Raw genomic sequence first — 18,445 nt, 5'->3', positions numbered from 1 at the left:
TGAAAGTCATTTGCCTGTTATAAAATCTTGGACTAAATGCTTTGGTTCCTATTAAGCAAGAATATAATAGTGAATCAAGTTGAGGACAAACCCTGAAGGGCCCTGCTCCCAGTTGTCATGGAAGTACAGGAAATAGCCTGAATGAGAAGCAACAACAGCAGCAGCAACATGATTTTGTATGATTGTTCCCAGAACTAGCTCCTTTGCTAGAAGGGTAATTTATTAAATTAAGACGAGCAGGCTGTATGCATGATGCACATTAGTATGGAGTCAGCTGAGCTGTGGAGTGTGGCTTGCTTCCCAGATTAGTTAGGTTTTGAATCTCAACCACAGTCATCTGCAGTGAGTTTACTGATGGTGATAAAAAAAAAAAAAAAAAACTGTTACTTGAATGGCTACTCTTTGGCGCTCTGAGTTTGTCAAACCAGATGGCACAATGATTGCTCTTGGCAGAAGCATCCTAGTAGTAAAAACCAACTGCAATGGCAATTTTTCTTTGTATTGGTTTTAGAGGATGCTATTCTGAGGTGGATTTACTTTCTTTTTCAAACTAAAATTCTTCCAAAATATAAATGCAGGCCATACTTAAGTATTTAGAAATATATGTTGTTATTATTATTAAGTGCCGTCGAGTCAGTACCAATTTATAGCTTCCCTGTGTAGGGTTTCCAAGGAGCGGCTGGTGGGCTTGAATCGCTGACCTTGAGGTTAGCAGTCTTGTGTTTATCCTACAACACCACTCCAGGACTCCTAATACTTATATATTTAGGAACGTTGTCTGGTTGTATTGTGTTAAATAGCTTGAATGCGTTTAGTTCCCTAGTCAAAATATGCATCTGCTTTAATATCTCAAATTCTTAGAGAAAGAATATTTGTTGAGATGAATTTTTAAAATTCAGATATTATATACAAAATTTTGATGCTGACTCAATGGGGCTTAACAAAAACAACATGTTAATCTAAGAATGAATGTCTATAAATCATCCTTTTTCATTACCATTATTTAATTTTTCTGATAATCCATAATGTCTTCCTATCTTATTTCCCACAGCTAAGAAAACAAAATCTGTTACATCTGTAATAATATTATGGGTGCAAGTAACTATAGAAAACTGAGAGTGGTTTAACTTTTGAGTTTTGTTTTTGTTGGGGATATTTTAACCTAGGTAGTCTAAGGTAACAGACTCAATTGCTCCTTTGACTAAAATCATTTATTCTATTGTCAAAAAAATTTCAGGAAAGGGATTACTCATTTGCAGATTTCTACTCTCTTCTCCCACACATTACAAAGGGTATAAATACAAATTACTAGTTTTTGTGTTCTAATGCCTGGGTGGCAAAGTGAGTCATTCTAGCTGGTGACGTTCAAGTGAGCCAAGATTCTTTCTAAGCAGGTTTATTCTCTTCGGAGTGTCATTTCCTAACATATATATATATATAGTTTTTTTAAGAATATGTAAAATGCTAGCACCTAGTAATTTCTTAAGTGGTATCTAATTTAGCTCTGAAGATTTTCATTTTCACCAAGGGTTGTACAGCTAACTTATTGGATTAGGTGCTCCCTTGTAGTCAGAGGCAAAAGTATCCTTGAGTTTCAGTGAAGTCAGCCCAAAGAATGTCAAGTAGAACTTGCCATATTTAGAGTTCTAAACCTAAGTAACCACATCTGTTGTGGAGTTGATACACACTACAACCCTAAACAACATAAAGAAAAACCAGTGTTCCCTGCTGTGAGGATTTTGGATTCATAAATTGTAAAATAAATACCTGAGTTACATGACTATTTATGTGTAGATTTTGGTTCTATCCCAGCTATCTAAGGACAGTCTCTCAGTAATGTTCGTGATTAATGTTGAACTGCTTATATTCACTAATGTCACTGCTTGTTAAAATGGATTTTATGAGGAAGTGCCTCTCATTTGGCTGAAGTATAGTTGTGCAGAAAGTGCAATGGCTCTAAGGTAAACACTGGACTGTGAACCACAAGGTCTGTGGTTTGAGCCCACTAGCCACTCCTCAGGAGAAAGATGAGGTTTTCTGCTCCTGCAAAGATTAAAAGCCTCAGAAACCCTATAGAGGGTCCATTATGAGTCAGACTAACTTGATGGCACTTAACAACAACAGCGGTACTTGTTATTCTACAATAACAGTACAAGTTGTTCTAACTTGAAATTGTTAGAATATAATTCCCATTGCTTCTGCGTTAGACCCATCTGTGGCTTTAAATAGCCTTTGTACAATAGTTGCTTTCTTAACCAGCTTCTGCTTAACGAACTTGCCAGAATAACCAATGCTTCGTTCCCTCTATAAAACAAACAGTTTTGCCCAGTGTGCTGGATATTGTTGACCAATTGGCTTCCCTCTAGTGTCCCCATATTTCTGCTTTCCCCAGAGTTATGATTGTTCCCAAATCATAAACACTAGTTGATCCTGTGTTGCAATTGTATAGTTCATTTAATTATTATACCACTGTGGAGAAATTTGAGTATGGAAGAGTTGTTCTATGATTCAACTTGATAAAAACACATCACTAAAAAAGTTAGTGCTGAATTGATGCAGGTAAGTCTGTTGGGCTAGCATAATACTAAAATTCTAGAAGGGTCTGTACTCAGATTTCTTCAAAATTATCTTTACAATCTTGCCTCTTTTTAAATTGTTAAAAACCTCCCACTTTTAACTTCCTTTAAAAAAAAATTAACTGACCACTTACCACCAGTTCTTATTGTTACATCAGGTAAGAAGGCATCTACCATAATTATCGGTGCTGTAGGATAAGCACTGTACTAGGGTCACTATAAGTCAGAAATGACTTGATGGCACTTAACAACAACCAGATAAGCACTGGACTATGAACCACAAGGTCAAGGATTCAAACCCACCAGTTGCTCCTTGGAAACCCTATACAGGGTCACTATGAATCAGAACCCAGTCAATAGAACTTAACAACAACAGCCATAGTTATTGTTGATACAGACTTCCTCCACTATCTGAAAGTAGAACATTCCTACGAAACCTTTTGTAAGTCGAAATGGCATAAAGCGAAGAAGTGATCACCACTACTAGTTTACATGGAAAAACTCTTTTAGTAGTCCCAGATCCAAAATTTAATCAACTAAATCACACCAAATAATACATAAAGCTCAAAGTAACACTAACACATAGTTCCCTGACATGACACTGTAGAATAAGCACCGGACTGGTTAAGCACAAGATCAGTGGTTCAAGCCCACCAGCTGCTCTCAGAAACCCTACACAGGTGTTGCTATGAGTCAGAACCAGCTCACTGGCACTTGACCCCAACAGCCTAATGTTCACAGACAGTTGAAAGCTGCGGTGGTTTGGTGCTGAGTGTAGTCCTTGGGGGAGGGGCTTGGCAACACCACTCTCACTGCCTCTTTAAATGCCTGTTTGCAAAATCAGCACTGAACAGTAGTTTCCTCTTCCCCTGATTTTAGTAAAACTGAAAATCCTCTTTCGATTGCTTATGGTTAGCGAAAACTGGTACCCGTACAGTTCTTTTGTAAAAGCATAGTGACCTAAAGTGAATTTTTAAAAATCTAGGGAGTACCTATAGTCAGTAGTCCTGGTGTGGCACTGTAGGTTAATGCACCAGTCTGCAAAGCCACTGTAGGTTAATGCACCAGTCTGCAAAGCCACTTGAACTGCAAGGTCAGCGGTTCAAGCTCACTAGCTGCTCCTCGGAAACCCTATACAGGGTCGCTATGGGTCAGAACCAACTTGACAGCACTTAACAACATCAGTACATAGGCTTATGAAATATGAAATACCCATAAGCTTCAGCAGTTTTGATTTCTAGGCTTTTCTGTGAGTACTTCTGTGGTTACCACAAAGCCCTTCTGCTATTATCTGGAAGAGTCTCTGAGTTGCATGTTGAAGTTAGGTGCTGTCGAGTCAGTTCTGATTCATAGCAACCCTATGCACAACAGACTGAAACGTGGCCCTGTCCTGTGCCAGCCTCACAGTTGTTGTGTTTGAGCCCATTGCATTGCTGCATAGTCTAACGTATTTGATCCTTAGTCTTAGAGTGACTGAATGGTATAATAGTCTATTTTAAAATATGTGACTCTTATCATGAATTGAAAGGCAATTTTTTCCCTACATTTTGCAGTCACCTTAACCAGAAGACGCAATTTGAAAATCCAGTGGAGGAAGCCAAAAGGAAAAAGCAGTTAGGACAGGCTGACATTGGGTCTTCAAAACCAGGTAGAACTTTTTTTGCCATCTTTTCTTCTAAGGATAACTTGTGAAATTAATGTGCTAAATTGATAAAAATAAATCTGATTGAATTTTCTATTGCTGGGCTTTGAAATTCAACAAAGAATGTCTAATTTTTTGTCACTGCAGAGATGAATAATCATAAGACATCAGGAAATTTTGAGAAAACTGAGGTATATTTCATGCTGCTTTTATAGAGAGAATGAAATTGTTGGGAGAAGGAGCAGCTTTTTATATGGGTTAGAGATTATGTTTTTGAATATGAATATTGGATTGCTTTTTTATGTTTAAGGCCAGGCAGCATTAGTCTCTAATTCACTGAGAGCTTCTCCCAAGTGAATTGCTTAGTGCTAATGTCTGTAACCAGACTTCTGGTGTGGCGCTGTATCATCAACACTGACGTCAAACCACAAGGTTAACAGTTCATACCCACCAGCTGCTCCTTGGAAACCCTCTACATGGTCACTTCAGAACCAACTCGATGGCACTTAACAACAGCAACGTCTGTATCCATTCAGGTTTCTTTACTAACTGAACTGATTAAGTACTAAATAAATCCACCAAATTCTTTACTTACATCATTGTTTCAAAAAATGTGATGGTGGGCTGTTAGTGGTATCAGCATCATGTGTCAACTGCATAGGTCCTAAGATTCGGATGAGCTTAGTCTTCTGTATTTAGAAAAAGTTTTCCCAAAAGTGCTTACATACACTCATTTGCAAAATAAAGATAACAATGGATTCCTCTTAATAACGAAAAAAGAAAACAAACAAACCCTTTTAAGGTGGTTAGGAGGAATATGTTAAGTGCTGCAAGATACCTGACCCATGGTGATGAGTAATGGTACCTTTTATTGTTATTACTAGAGGCATGCAGGAAACCCTGTTGGCTTAAAAGAGGGAGGACTGAATTCTGTTTTAGTGAAGAAAGTTCAGAAGACTGGGAGATGTTTGAACTCTGTTTGGAAGACACAGGAGAAGTAAAAGCTGGAAAATTTTTTAGAAGAACAAAGATACAGATAAAAGGAACAGAATATATAAAATTACATAAAATAGAGTGTCCAAGTAGGACTGGTTAGAGAGTAGTATATTTGTGGAATAGCAGTTAAGAGCTGAATATATTTCAAAGGGAAACTTAGAAAGCAAAGTACTATGTTGATATGACAGGGAAGAACACATTCAGCATTTCTCAAGCTGAAAGAACTTAAGAAAAAAGTCAAGTCTCGAGTTGAGATATTAAAGGTTTCTAAAATATTGAACAGTAGAGGAAGTATCAAAAGAAGATAGAAGGAATACACAGAATCAGCCATTTTTAGGAGGTAGCATATGATCAAGCACTGATGGTATTGAAGGAAGGAGTCCCAGCTGCACTGAAGCCATAGGTGAAAACCAAGGCTTCAGGAATTGATGGAGTACCTACTGAGATGTTTCAGCAAACAGATGCAGCACTGAAAACTCTCACTCATCCATGATAAGGAACTTGGAAGACAGTACCTAGCGCCCATTCCAAAAAAAGGTGATCCAACTGACTGCAGAATTATGAAGCAATGTCATTAATATCACCTGCACTATATCAACAGGGAGCTTCTAGAATTTCAAACAGTTTCAGAAGAGGACATGGAACAAGGGATATTATTACTGATGTCAGATGTATATTGGATGAAAGCAGAGAATACCAGATAGATGTTTATTGTTTTACTGCCTATACAAAGGCATTTCACTGTGTGGAGTATAACAAATTATAATAAATTATAATAAATACTAAATAAATCCACAAAAGAATGGGAATTCTAGAATGCTTAATTGTGCTCACGCAGAACCTGTGCATAGACCAAGAAGCAGTCATTTGAATAGAACAAAGGGATACTATGTGGTTTCAAATCAGGAAAAGTGTGCATCAAGGTTGTATCTTTTCACCATACGTACTTACCATACTTAATCTGTATACTGAGCAAATAAAACTGAACTATATAAAGAAGAATCAGCATCAGGATTGGAAGAAGATCCATTAACAATGTGCAATAATCAGATGACATAACCATACTTGCTGAAAGTGAAGAGGAATTGAAGATCAAAACTATATAAAGAAAACAAAAATTCTCACAACTGGGCCAGTCAGCAACATAATGATAAATGGAGAAAAGATTGAAGTTGTCAAGGATGGCATTTTACTTGGATCTACAATCAACATCTATAGAAGTTGTTGTTGTTGTCAGGTGCCATTGAGTCAGAACCGACTCATAGCGACCCCATGCATAGCAGAACGAAACAATGTCTGATCCTGGGCCAACGTCACTACCGCCGCCACACTTGATGCCATCAATGATGTCACCTGGCTGATCCATCTCGTTGGGGGTCTTCCTCTTTTTCTCTGACCCTCCACCTTACCCAGCATGACATCCTTCTCCAGCGACTGTTCTCTCCGGACAATGTGTCCAAAATATGAGAGACGAAGCCTAGCCATCATGGCCTCCAAGGAGCACTCTGGTTGCACTTCTTCCAAAACAGATCTATTGGTTCTTTTGGCAGTCCATGGCACTTTCAGTATTCTCCTCCAACACCACAACTCAAAAGCATCAATTCTTCTACGATCTTCCTTATTCACTGTCCAGCTTTCGCATCCATATGAGGTTATTGAAAATACCATGGCTTGGGTCAGGCACACCTTAGTCCTCAAGCTGACATCTCTGTTCTTCAATACTTTAAAAAGTTCCTGTGCAGCAGATTTGCCCAATGCAATATGTCGTCCGATCTCTTGACTGCTGCTTCCGTGAGTATTGATAGTTGATCCAAGAAGAATGAAGTCCTTGACAACCTCAATCTCTTCTCCATTGATAAGAATGCTGTTTAAGAAATCAACAATGTGATAAAGGCACGAAATGACTGGCTTACAAGGTTTCAAGAGGGAGTTTAGTTTAAGAGTGGGGGGAATAGAGTCCCTACTGAACAGTTTCATGGTTGTGGTAAAAAGAGATGGGGATAAGATTCTTAGGACTCAATGGTGAGTAATTATTATCATGACTAATTGTGACTGTCAAAATTGCAAAGGTAGAAGTTTTGTAACAAAAATGAGGGAGCGGTTAAGCTTATAGTCCAGAAACAGAGGACCCTAGGACCATCAAGGGAGAAGAGCACAAGCAGAATGTGGGACCTTATCCAGAGAAACAGCAACACCAGAGATGGAGGCAGAGATGAGGACATGGAGAGAAGGAGCAGCTGAGGACTCTAGATCCATGGAAAGAGGGACTGAGAGCTGGCGGCCAGGAGGCAGACTTGCAGAATGTACTGTTTGGTGATGTAAATTATTATATATGCCTGAGTGTTTAAAAAAAGAGCTAAAATGAATAGAGAGAAATACTGTTAACTGATGGTACATGAAGGGTATTATAATCATTGTAATGAATCAAAGTGTATGATTTGTTGAATGTAAAACTGATGATCTGTCCTGTAAACTTTCACTCAATTCACAATAGAAACTTAATAATAATAATAACAATAAAATAAAATGAATTATTCAAAGGGAAAAAAAAAGAAATCAAATAATGTATTGCAGTGGGCTAATCTGTTGCGAAAGACCTCTGTAAAGTGTTAAATAGCAAAGATATCACTATGAGGACTAAGGTGCATCTGACCCAAGCCATGATGTTTTCAGTTGCCTCCTGTGTGTACCAAAGCTGGACAGACAATAAGAAATACTGAAGAAGAATTAATGCCTTTGAAATAAAGTGTTGGCAAAGAATATTAAATGCACCGTGGACTGCCAGAAAAATGAACAATTCTGTCTTGAAAGAAGTACAGCCAGAACGCTCCTCAGAAGTTATGATGGCAAGACTTTGTCTTACATACTTTGGACATGTTATCTGGAGAGACCAGTCCCTGGAGAAGGACATCATGCTAAGAAAGTAGAGGGTCTGTGAAAAAGAGGAAGACCCCCAATGCAGTGGCTGCAGCAGTGGGCTCAGACATAGCACCTATTGTCAAGATGACTCAGGACTGGGCAATGTTTTGTTCTGTTGTACATAGGATCACTATGAGTTAGAACCAATTCAGTGTCACCTAAAACCAAGTGAAGAGATCGGTTGTAGAGGTAAGCTGCCATGACAAAAGAGGGTTTTTTTTTTTTAAACATAGTGTGTGTGTCACATTCTGGTGGAAATCACAAAGGTTGTAAGTTGGAAAATGCATGTTATATTTGACAATACGAAGATCAGTGGCAAGAGTTAAGTGGTGAGTGAAGCAAAATCTCAATAAGAAGAAATGGATAACACTAATGTAGCCAACTTTTTTGCCAGCTTGATTTTGAAAGTGACTAGGAAGAGAGGACGTTTACTAGAGAGGAATGTGAACCCTCATTTTACAGAAAAGGAAATTAAGACTTAATATAGATTAAGACTTTTTCTTAGCATCATGAGTAAATACAAATTCAGAATTTGAACCTAGTTTTACTGACTTTAAATTTAGGGTTCTTTGTGTTATATTTGTTGTTGTTAAGTGCCATCAAGTCAGTTCTGACCCTGTATAAGATTTCTGAGGAGTAGCTGGTAAGTTTGAACTACTGACTTTGAAGTTCAAAATGACCTTGCAGTCCAGCACATTAACCCACAGCACCACACCAGGACTCTGTTATATAATCCCTCAATTCTCCTATATTCTCTATCACAAATCAAGATGTTCTTTCCTTGACTTAACTGTTGGCATCTTAAAGGCAAGCACCAGGCATTTTTATTGTGGCATTAAATGAAGGCTAAAGACTCATCGCCTGTCCTTCAGGGATTCACAACTTAGGGAAACAAGTACACAGTTTTGGTACCCAAAAAAACAAACTCACGACCATTGAGTTGATTCCAATTCATAACGATCCTTTAGAGTTCTGAGATTGTAAATCTTTACAGGAGCAGATAGAGAGCCTCATCTTTCTCTTGTGGAGCAGATGGTTGCTTTAAACCACAGATTGGGCAGTTAGCAGCCCAATGCTTAACCCGCTGCACCACCAAGAAACTTGAAGCTATTATAAATTGTTGTTGTTGCTAAGTGCCATCCAGTCAGTTCTGACTCATAGCGACCCTGTATAATACAGAGTTTTCTGAGGAGCGAGCAGTTGGTGAGTTTGAACTGCCGACCTTTTATAATTGTGAATTATAAAATGTTCTTAATATATTCTTTGTTTGTGAGAGTTGCCTTCATCTTTCATATAAAAAGAGCTCATTGACACTTACTGTCATGTAATCTATGACTAAATAATTGTATGAGACTTTTGGGAATTGGTAATAAAGGTTGTCCACAAGATGTATCATTTAGATCTCTATATGATCTATGATTTAGATCTGGATCTGTAATGATTTAGATCTGTATTATTAATATTTAGATCTATAATGAACTCTTTGGGGATAAGATAAACTAAATAAAACAGAGCAGTGCACAGGGGAGATGTAACTAACTGATTTTTACCTTTTAAATAATGTTGTAATTGTGAGGTGCCATTGAGTTGGTACTGACTCATAGAAACCCTGTATAGGGTTTCCAAGGCACAGTTGTTGTTGGATGCTATCAAGCCAGTTCTGACTCGTAGTGACCCTATATACAAACAGAATGAAACACTTCCTGGTTCTGCACCATCCATGCAATAGTTTCTGTGTTTTAGCTCATTATTGCAGCTTCTGTGTCAGCCCATCTCTTTAAAGCTTTTCTTCGTTTTCATTTACTCTCCATTTTACCACGCAAGATGTCCTTCTCAGGTATTGGTCCTACCTGATATATATCCAAGTATATAAAATGAAATCTCACCTTCCTCATTTCTAAGGATTATCTGGCTGTGTTTCTTCCAAGATAGATTTGCTTATTCTTCTGACAGTCCCTCATCTGTTCTGTATTCTTCACCAACACCATAATTCAAAGACATTAGTTTGTTGGTCTTTCTTATTCTTTATGTATGCATTTGAGGCAAATGGAAATACCATGGCTTGGGCTAGGTGCACCTTAGTCCTCAAAGTGATACTTAACACTTTAAAAGAGGTCTTTTGCTGCAGATTTGTCCAATGTAACCCATTGTTTGATTTCTTGACTGCTACTTTCATGTACATTGATTGTGGATCCAAATAAAATGAAAACTTTGCAACAACTTCAGTGTTTTCTCCATTTACCATGATGTTGCTTTTTGGTCCAATTGTGAAGATTTTTGTTTTCTTTACGTTGAGATGTAATCCATACTGAAGACTGTAGTATTTGATCTTCATTAGTAAGTGCTTCATGTCCTCTTCACTTTGATCAATTAAGTGTGTGTCATCTGCAAATCACAAGCTATTAATGAATCTTCCTGCAATCCTGCACTCTTCAAATATAAAAGAAAAATGATTCATTAGCTAAGCTTTTCCCCCAGTGATTTAGTTTAAGAGTTTAAATTCTAACTGTCTAACAATATTTAATTCTTTCTAATTTTCTTTCTTTCGATTTAAGTTGTTTGGACTATCCTGAAGATAGTTTTGAAGATGGTTTTAAGGGCTACATTCATTACAATAGCTTTTGTTCTCAATTCAATTTTTCATTTTGGCACAGATGTGGAAAAATCACACTTTACTCGAGATCCATCCCAGCTTAAAGGTGTCCTTGTCCGTGCATCACTAAAGAAAAGCACAATGGGGTTTGGTTTCACCATTATTGGTGGAGATAGGCCTGATGAGTTCCTTCAAGTGAAAAATGTGCTGAAAGATGGTCCTGCAGCTCAGGATGGAAAAATTGCACCAGGTAATTTTTTTGAGAAGTATATTTTTCAAGATTATTTGAAGAATAGTGATACTATAATAGAAATGATAATGATGAGAGTTTTATGTATTTATATTCATATATCATACCAAATTTTAGAAATTGGAAAGGTTAACTCTTGTAGTAAAATAATTTATCCTCTAATAGTTTGTACTAACCTAAGGATTTATTAACATATCAGAAAACTATTTGGTGATTCTGTTTTCTATGATTATGTAGTACTTTGGGGGCAATCTAATAATATTTACCTGTAGTTTCTTTGGAAACGGATCTCTTTGTACATAGTGAAATCAAACAAGTTGTTCTGTCCAGCAACTGTTCTCAAGTTTTTTTGGGTTTTTTTTTTTTGCTTCCTTAGACTGTTAGTAAAATTGAACTTCTATTTCAAGAATTACAGAAGATTGTTTTTAAAATAATAATAATAATTACAAAAGATCCCTGGTGGTCCAGTGGTTAAAGTTGATCTGATGCTAACTGAAAGATCAGCAGTTCCAACCCACCAGCCACCTCACTGAAAGAAAGATGCAGCAGTCTGTTTTTAAAAAGATTTATAGCCTTGGAAACCATATGGGGCAATTCAGTTCTATACTATGTTGTTGTTAAGTGCTGTTGAGTCAGTTCTAACTCATAGCGACCCTACATAGGGTTTCTAAGGAGCAGCTAGTGGGTTACACTGCTGACTTTGTGGTTTGCCGCCCAGTGCTGATCCTATAGCAGCACACCAGGAGCCCTATAATTCATTATAATTCATAATTGAATTGACAGCAGTAGGTTTGTGGGGTGTTTTTGGTTGTTTTTCTAGCTGTTATGGAAACACACGTTGCTTAACTCTGAGCTGTCTTTTATATTGTTTTCCAAAGTCTTTATTTGGTAATTGTTAGATATTTTAATAAGGCTAACTATATTTATGGCTGAAGAGTTTGGAGGAGGTTCAAGATTAGTTATTGATTAAAGGGGAGGTTTTTAGTTACTTTTTCCAGTAGTAATACTGGAAATTTTGTAATACTCCACTGAAGTTACTTCTCATAGTATTCATTAGACTTTTCGAATCTTCTGTTATTTCATGTACTATATAAATATGAAGGAGCTCTGGTAGCGTAGTGGTTACGAATTGGGCTGTGAACCTCAAGGTCGGCAGTTTGAAACTACCAACAGTTCCACGGGAGAAAGTTGAGGCGGTCTGCTCCTGTAAAGATTTACAGCTTCGGAAACCCTGTGTAGGATTACTGAGTCGGAACCGACTCCATGGCACATAACAACAACAACATGTAAATATGACCCCAATTTGGATAATTCCATTGTATTTGGACTTTTTGATGATGATGCCAAGTAATTTTAAATTAGGATATGAGGATCTAGCACATTATGCTTTTCCATCAAGATGATGATATGAGGAAGTTATAAATAATTGAAAGCTATATTTACAGATACAATTATTTTTAAATATCAAAAGATATTTAAAAATAATTGTATCTGTAAATATAGCTTTTTATAAAATTTAAAAACTCAAGATTAAAATTAATAATAAGGGTGTTTTAGTTCTCAACTTTCTTTTTTAAAAATTTTTGTCGTGAAATTTATCTCTTAGCTATTCTGTGTTCTTTTAGGATTTTATAATATTGATTTCAAATTTGCCTAAATCTCTTATGATGTAATTTGCATCCCAATACAAAGCATCCATTAATATATTCCGGGAGATATTTCCAGAATCACAAAGTTAAAACTTTATTTCTAATTAGTATAACTTCTTTATCTTCTAAGATCATGAAACTAATTTCCATAGACTGATGTTTTTAAAACTATTTGTATTGAGTCTTTAAAGGTTAAATGTAATCAAAACAAATTAAAGCAATTTTTTCAAAATAATCTTTTAATTAATCATATTCAAATGAAAACTAGGAATGGATGAGAAAGTCAAGATTACATTAAAAAATGTCAAGTGGTAAGAATTTTTCAGCCAAAGTGGTCATAGCAATGTAAAATGAGGAAAGCAAACCCAACTTTTAAAAGAATTACGTTAGCTAACTTTTCAGGGTCTTAAATAATTGCTTGTGTTGTTTATTGTTGTTTGTTTCTCCTTTTGAAATCTGATTTTACAATAAATTCAAAATCTCACAAAATAGTCACAAGCAAACATTTTTCTAATCCTCAGCTCTACACAAATGAATTTTTAGGTACATTTTAATAAAGGCATTCTTAAAATCAACGAATATGATAATATTTTTAAATAAACTGCACAAATAAGCATTGAAGTCATTTGCTTCCCTTCGACATATTAAATACCTACTAATTTGCCGGGACTCCTGGCATGGCACTGTAGAATAAGCACTGGACTATTAACTGCAAGAACGTCAGTTCAAACCTACCAGCTTCTCCTCAGACACCCCACACAGGATCACTGTGATTCAGAGCTGACCCGATGGCACTTAACAACAGTGTACCTAACTTTGTTTGACCAGTTAAGTATGACTTGGAGGATATGCTAATATTAATTTACAGTTTGGGGTTTTTTGTTCTTAATGATTTACATGAGCTTAGAACATAACTCTGTTGCTAAAATAGAAGGATGAGTCAAAAATTATCCGCACTCTGGCTGTAGAATTTACTTTAATCAACTCTTAGAAAATACAAACACATCATTTTTCAACATAATCTCCTTGATTTTTAATTACACTTTGTCCATCTGTCAACAAATTTTCATAGTCCCTTACTAAAAAATGTTTAGGCTGAGCATGAGCCACGTATGCACCGCTGTCTTCACTTCTGCATCAGAGGTGAATCTTCATCCTTGAAGGGCTGCCTTCAGGGGACCAAACAGGTGAAAGTCCAATGGAGCAAGATCAGGACTTTAGGGAGGATGCTTTAACACCTCAAAATGAAGTTTTAACATTGTCACCAGTGTGGACAGAGGTGTGTAGATGTGCATTGTCATGCAAGATCACAACACCCTTGGATAGCAGTCCTCTGCCTTTAATCCAAAGTTTAGACTTCAGCTCTTCAGTGAGCATCCCACTGTAATGAGCAACTATTGACTGTTGACCCTTTCTCCCGATTGTGTTCCAATACTGGCCATTGAGGATTCCAGACAACTATAAACATCAATTTTCTAGCTAATGGTTGACTTTTGGATTTTTTCTTGGTTAGCAATTAAGGATGTTTCCATTCCATAGTCTGCCATTTACTCTCAGACTTATAATGATGAAGCCATGTCTCATCACCAGTAATTATTTTTTAAAAGAAATTTTTACCTTCCTTTGTGTATCGATCCAAAATTTGTTTGCAGATATCCACGTTCACTCTTGCACAGCAGTGACCTTGAACGGAAAGTGCTGATAAGACAGTGCAGCCAACAGAAGTTTTAATAGAACCAGAGTGCAGATTATTGTTGATCCATCCTCGTATATCCCTTTTAGAAAGAAATCACAAAAGGGAGAATGACTCATTTGTGTTGGAAATCTAATTTTTCCAGCAGTTAATCCATAGTAAGAGGATTCAGAATTTAAATTTAGATGCTAAATTAACATTCACGTTCCTTCCCCAAAGAAGTAAATTTGGAAGTAACTTGTTTGAGGACTCAAAGTTTTTTGTAACATGATTATGTTTTACCAGGTGATGTTATTGTAGACATCAATGGCAACTGTGTCCTTGGTCACACCCATGCAGATGTTGTCCAGATGTTTCAATTGGTACCTGTCAATCAGTATGTAAACCTCACTTTATGTCGTGGATATCCACTTCCTGATGACAATGAAGATTCCATTGTGGATATTGTTGCTGCTACCCCTGTCATCAATGGACAGTCATTAACTAAGGGAGAGACTTGCATAAATACTCAGGATTTTAAGCCGGGAGCAATGGTTTTGGATCAGAATGGAAAATCAGTGCACACCTTGACCAGTGACCGTCTGAATGGACCATCAGATCTGAGTGACCAGAGAGCATCCATGGCATCGTCAGGCAGCTCCCAGCCTGAACTAGTGACTATCCCTTTGATTAAGGGCCCTAAAGGTTTTGGGTTTGCAATTGCTGATAGCCCAACTGGACAGAAAGTGAAAATGATATTGGATAGCCAGTGGTGTCAAGGCCTTCAGAAAGGGGATATAATTAAGGAGATTTACCATCAAAATGTACAGAATTTAACACATCTCCAAGTGGTAGAAGTGCTAAAGCAGTTTCCAGTAGGTGCAGATGTACCTTTGCTTATCTTAAGAGGAGGTGAGTCAAAACACAAGGAAGAATGATCGGTGTTCATGCATTTAAATCTATTAATTATCATTTCTTACAGGTTGGAACGTCTCTTTTCCCAACAGACTTCATTGGTAATTAGTGTGCAGTTTTCTTGGGGTTCTGATTGCTTCCATAAACAGTCTCTTTTTCAGCAGTTTGTTTTTTAGTTATTAGTGGTTTCATTCATATCCATTGTGGATTTTTTTTCCCTCTGTATTCTCTTTAAAAATCTGATATATATCTTTAATGATCAGGGGGAAAATCACAGTATTGTACTATTTCAAATAAACGATATCCTCTTAATTTCATTTTCTCTATTGAAAATAATAGAAATTGACTCTTTCAACTTGCAGTGGTGCTCATCTGGACTTCTGTACGCCATCAAAGGTGTTCTCAAAGAACAAGGATGGATAAGTGAAATGTTGGATGGTTTGTTAATCTGTTCTGCAGAAGCAATCATTATAGCTTGTGCTTATAAAGCTTTTATCTTAAGCTCTAGTATCTACTCGTAAATGTTAATTAAGCCCACAGTGCTCATATGAGAGATATATAATTCTTATTTTCCAAGGTCATCAGCTGATTTGAGCTGCTCCTAGATATTATAAATCCAGTTCTAAGGATGAATCAGAAAGTTGCATTTTAATAGACTTTCTTAAATCCATGCCTATGAGTGACTAGTATTTTAAAGAATAAAATCTAGCCCATCATTCTTTTCTCTCTCTGGCTTTTCTTTGTAATTTTTGAGGCAAATGAACACTTAGCTTCGTAGGGGAATTTTTCTTTCCTCTTATTACTTTGAACCATTTTAGTTCTTCTCCGGGTGATATGGCAGAGTGTTTTCAGAGTAAGCTGGAAATCTCTTTGTGTCTGCTATAGAGTTATCCAGGACTCTAACAAATAGAACACAAAGCTGGGGTTTGATGTCAGGCAGGTTTAATGACAATTACCTGCTTGGCTGCTTATTGGTTCTCTGGTGCAAGGAAGTAATGGTATTCTGTTTCAGCCTTAGTTTGCTTTACCTATAAAATGGTGATAACATTTATGCCTTAACATTGTCATAAGAATGAAATGAAATAATTTATGTATAATGCCTAGCACATAGGAAGTGTCAGATATAGAATTTACTAGACTCCTGGTGTGGTGCTGTAGGATCACCTCTGGACTGCTCACCACAAGGCTGGTGGTTCAAACCCACCAGCTGCTCCTTGGAAACACTATAAAGAGTAGCTATTAATCAGCACCGACTTGATGGCACTTAACAACACTCTACTAGTGTTGTTAATTGGGGATAAGTGCTGGAGGATAAGCACTGAACCCGCCAGGTCGATTTGAACCAGAAGATCAGTGGTTCAAACTTACCAGCCACTCTTTGGAAACCCTGTACAAGGTCACTGTGAGTCCGTTAGAACAGACTCAAAGGCACTTAACAACAACAGCAACAAAGTCTACTAAAAGTTAAAACTAGTTTTATCATAAACATAAGCAATATTTGTGATCTAGGATTGTTTCCTCTGTTTCTAAAACTTGACTCATTTTTTTTAAAGGTCCTCCTTCACCAACTAAAACTACCAAAATGGTGAGTCTGCATTCTTCTGAACCCACCCAGAGAGATGTGGTGTTCCCCTGAGTTAGTGCAATCGTGGTGGTGGTGATCAGCTGGGAGAACTCAGGAAGCATGCTATTCTAGGCTTGGGTCAGAAGCTCTAGGAGAGTATGTGAGTTGGAAGAAGCCCCTAGGTAGGGGTGTGCGCTCCTGGTTAAGGAATTCTACTAGAGGAATACTACAGGCCCATACTAATTGTAATCCTTTTCCCTAAATAGGAAAATGTAGAACCAATTTTTTAAAAACCCACCCACTGCCATCAAGTTAATTCCAACTCATAGCAACCATATACCACAGAGTCGGACTCTTAGAGTGGTAAATTGGCTTGAACCGCCAATCTTGCAGTTAGTCCAATGCTTAACCCATTGTACCACCAGGGCTCTTTAGAGCCTACTTAAGAGTCCTTTTACTTTCTTTGTGTTTGAAAGATGCAAGGGTATACAAAGTCGTTAAAAGAATGTCCCTCCAGAAATACCTTCAAGTGTGAGAGCAAATGAACAATTACATCTTTTGCTGCTGCTGCCCGGAGAATAAACATGATCACTTCACATAATTTCTTGTGGACTGTAAATACTCACACTTTGATAAACTGCTTACATTTAGGACTTAACAGGATTTTCTAGAGTACCCATGGCCTTCTCTGTGCACTATGCCTGTTATTAGAGTAGTAACTATCATGCCTGAGACAGTATCTGCTTTGACATGCTTCTGAATAACTGAGGAGCCTAAAAGGATCCCTGGTGACACATGATTAAGTGCATGGTCACTAACTGTGAAAGGTCAGCACTGTGAACCCACCAGCCACTCTCCATGATAAAAGTCCTGGTGACTACAACATAGGAAACCCTGCAGGGCAGTTCTTTCTGTCATATCATAGGGTCACTATGAATTGGAGTTGGCTCAAGAGCAACAACATAGAGCAGAACAACTGAAAAGAAGGTGTACCGAATAATCCTATTCTGAAAGAAACTTTAGGCACACTTGTGTGATTATTTAAATATTCACAGTTTTATGGATGTGGACTATAAGACAATTATACTCATATATCAAGTCCTAATTTAATTTTAGTTCTTGTCTTTGGAGTCACAATTCAAAGTGGTCTCCCATAGCCATACACCATAGGTTATGGAAAAGGAAAAGATCATCTTATATTAAGTGGACTTACTAGTTCTAATTCACCAAGTAGTACTCCTCCACAAATTTGCTGTTTTATGGATTTAAAGGGAAAAACCAGACATTTGATTTCTGCCCTTTTACGGCACTGTTTGTACCACGCAGGTCCATTGTGAACAAAAATTCTCTTCCCCCACTTTCAGTTCCAATTGCACAATCTTTTCTATATTTCTCTGGTTACTTAAGTAATCATTTTTTGACTCCTCTACCTTGTAGCTATTTCATAGTGGATGCCAATGTGACCATGATGAGCCTATGCTCTATAATTGATGGAAGGCTCTGACAACTTCTGTTCTGTCAGGACACATGGAGCAAGAGGGGAGGATGCTCTTAACCTCTTCTGCCTTCTGATTGGGTCTGGGACAGGGAAAGAAGGGAGCTCCACGCACATGCCAACTCAATATTTTGTAGTGACTGAATCCACACTACCCCTGAAAAGGGCTTCAGC

General features: G+C 37.3%; 1 protein-coding gene across 2 annotated transcripts in view; it reads left to right on the top strand.

The window, feature by feature from the left end:
- Positions 1–18,445, top strand: part of MAGI3 (membrane associated guanylate kinase, WW and PDZ domain containing 3) — a 300,568-nt gene that overhangs the window by 230,781 nt on the left and 51,342 nt on the right. For both annotated transcript variants that reach the window (XM_006865901.1, XM_006865902.1), the window contains exons 8-11: positions 4,130–4,224; positions 10,788–10,976; positions 14,604–15,209; positions 16,766–16,797. In XM_006865901.1, the coding sequence (XP_006865963.1) occupies positions 4,130–4,224; positions 10,788–10,976; positions 14,604–15,209; positions 16,766–16,797 (922 nt within the window). The remainder of the gene's footprint in view (positions 1–4,129; positions 4,225–10,787; positions 10,977–14,603; positions 15,210–16,765; positions 16,798–18,445) is intronic.

The sequence above is a fragment of the Chrysochloris asiatica genome, unplaced genomic scaffold (assembly GCF_000296735.1).
Source record: "Chrysochloris asiatica unplaced genomic scaffold, ChrAsi1.0 scaffold00085, whole genome shotgun sequence".
NCBI classification, from domain to species: Eukaryota; Metazoa; Chordata; class Mammalia; order Afrosoricida; family Chrysochloridae; genus Chrysochloris; species Chrysochloris asiatica.
Note: the sequence above shows the minus strand (reverse complement) of the source record. Positions and strands in the feature narration are given on the sequence as shown.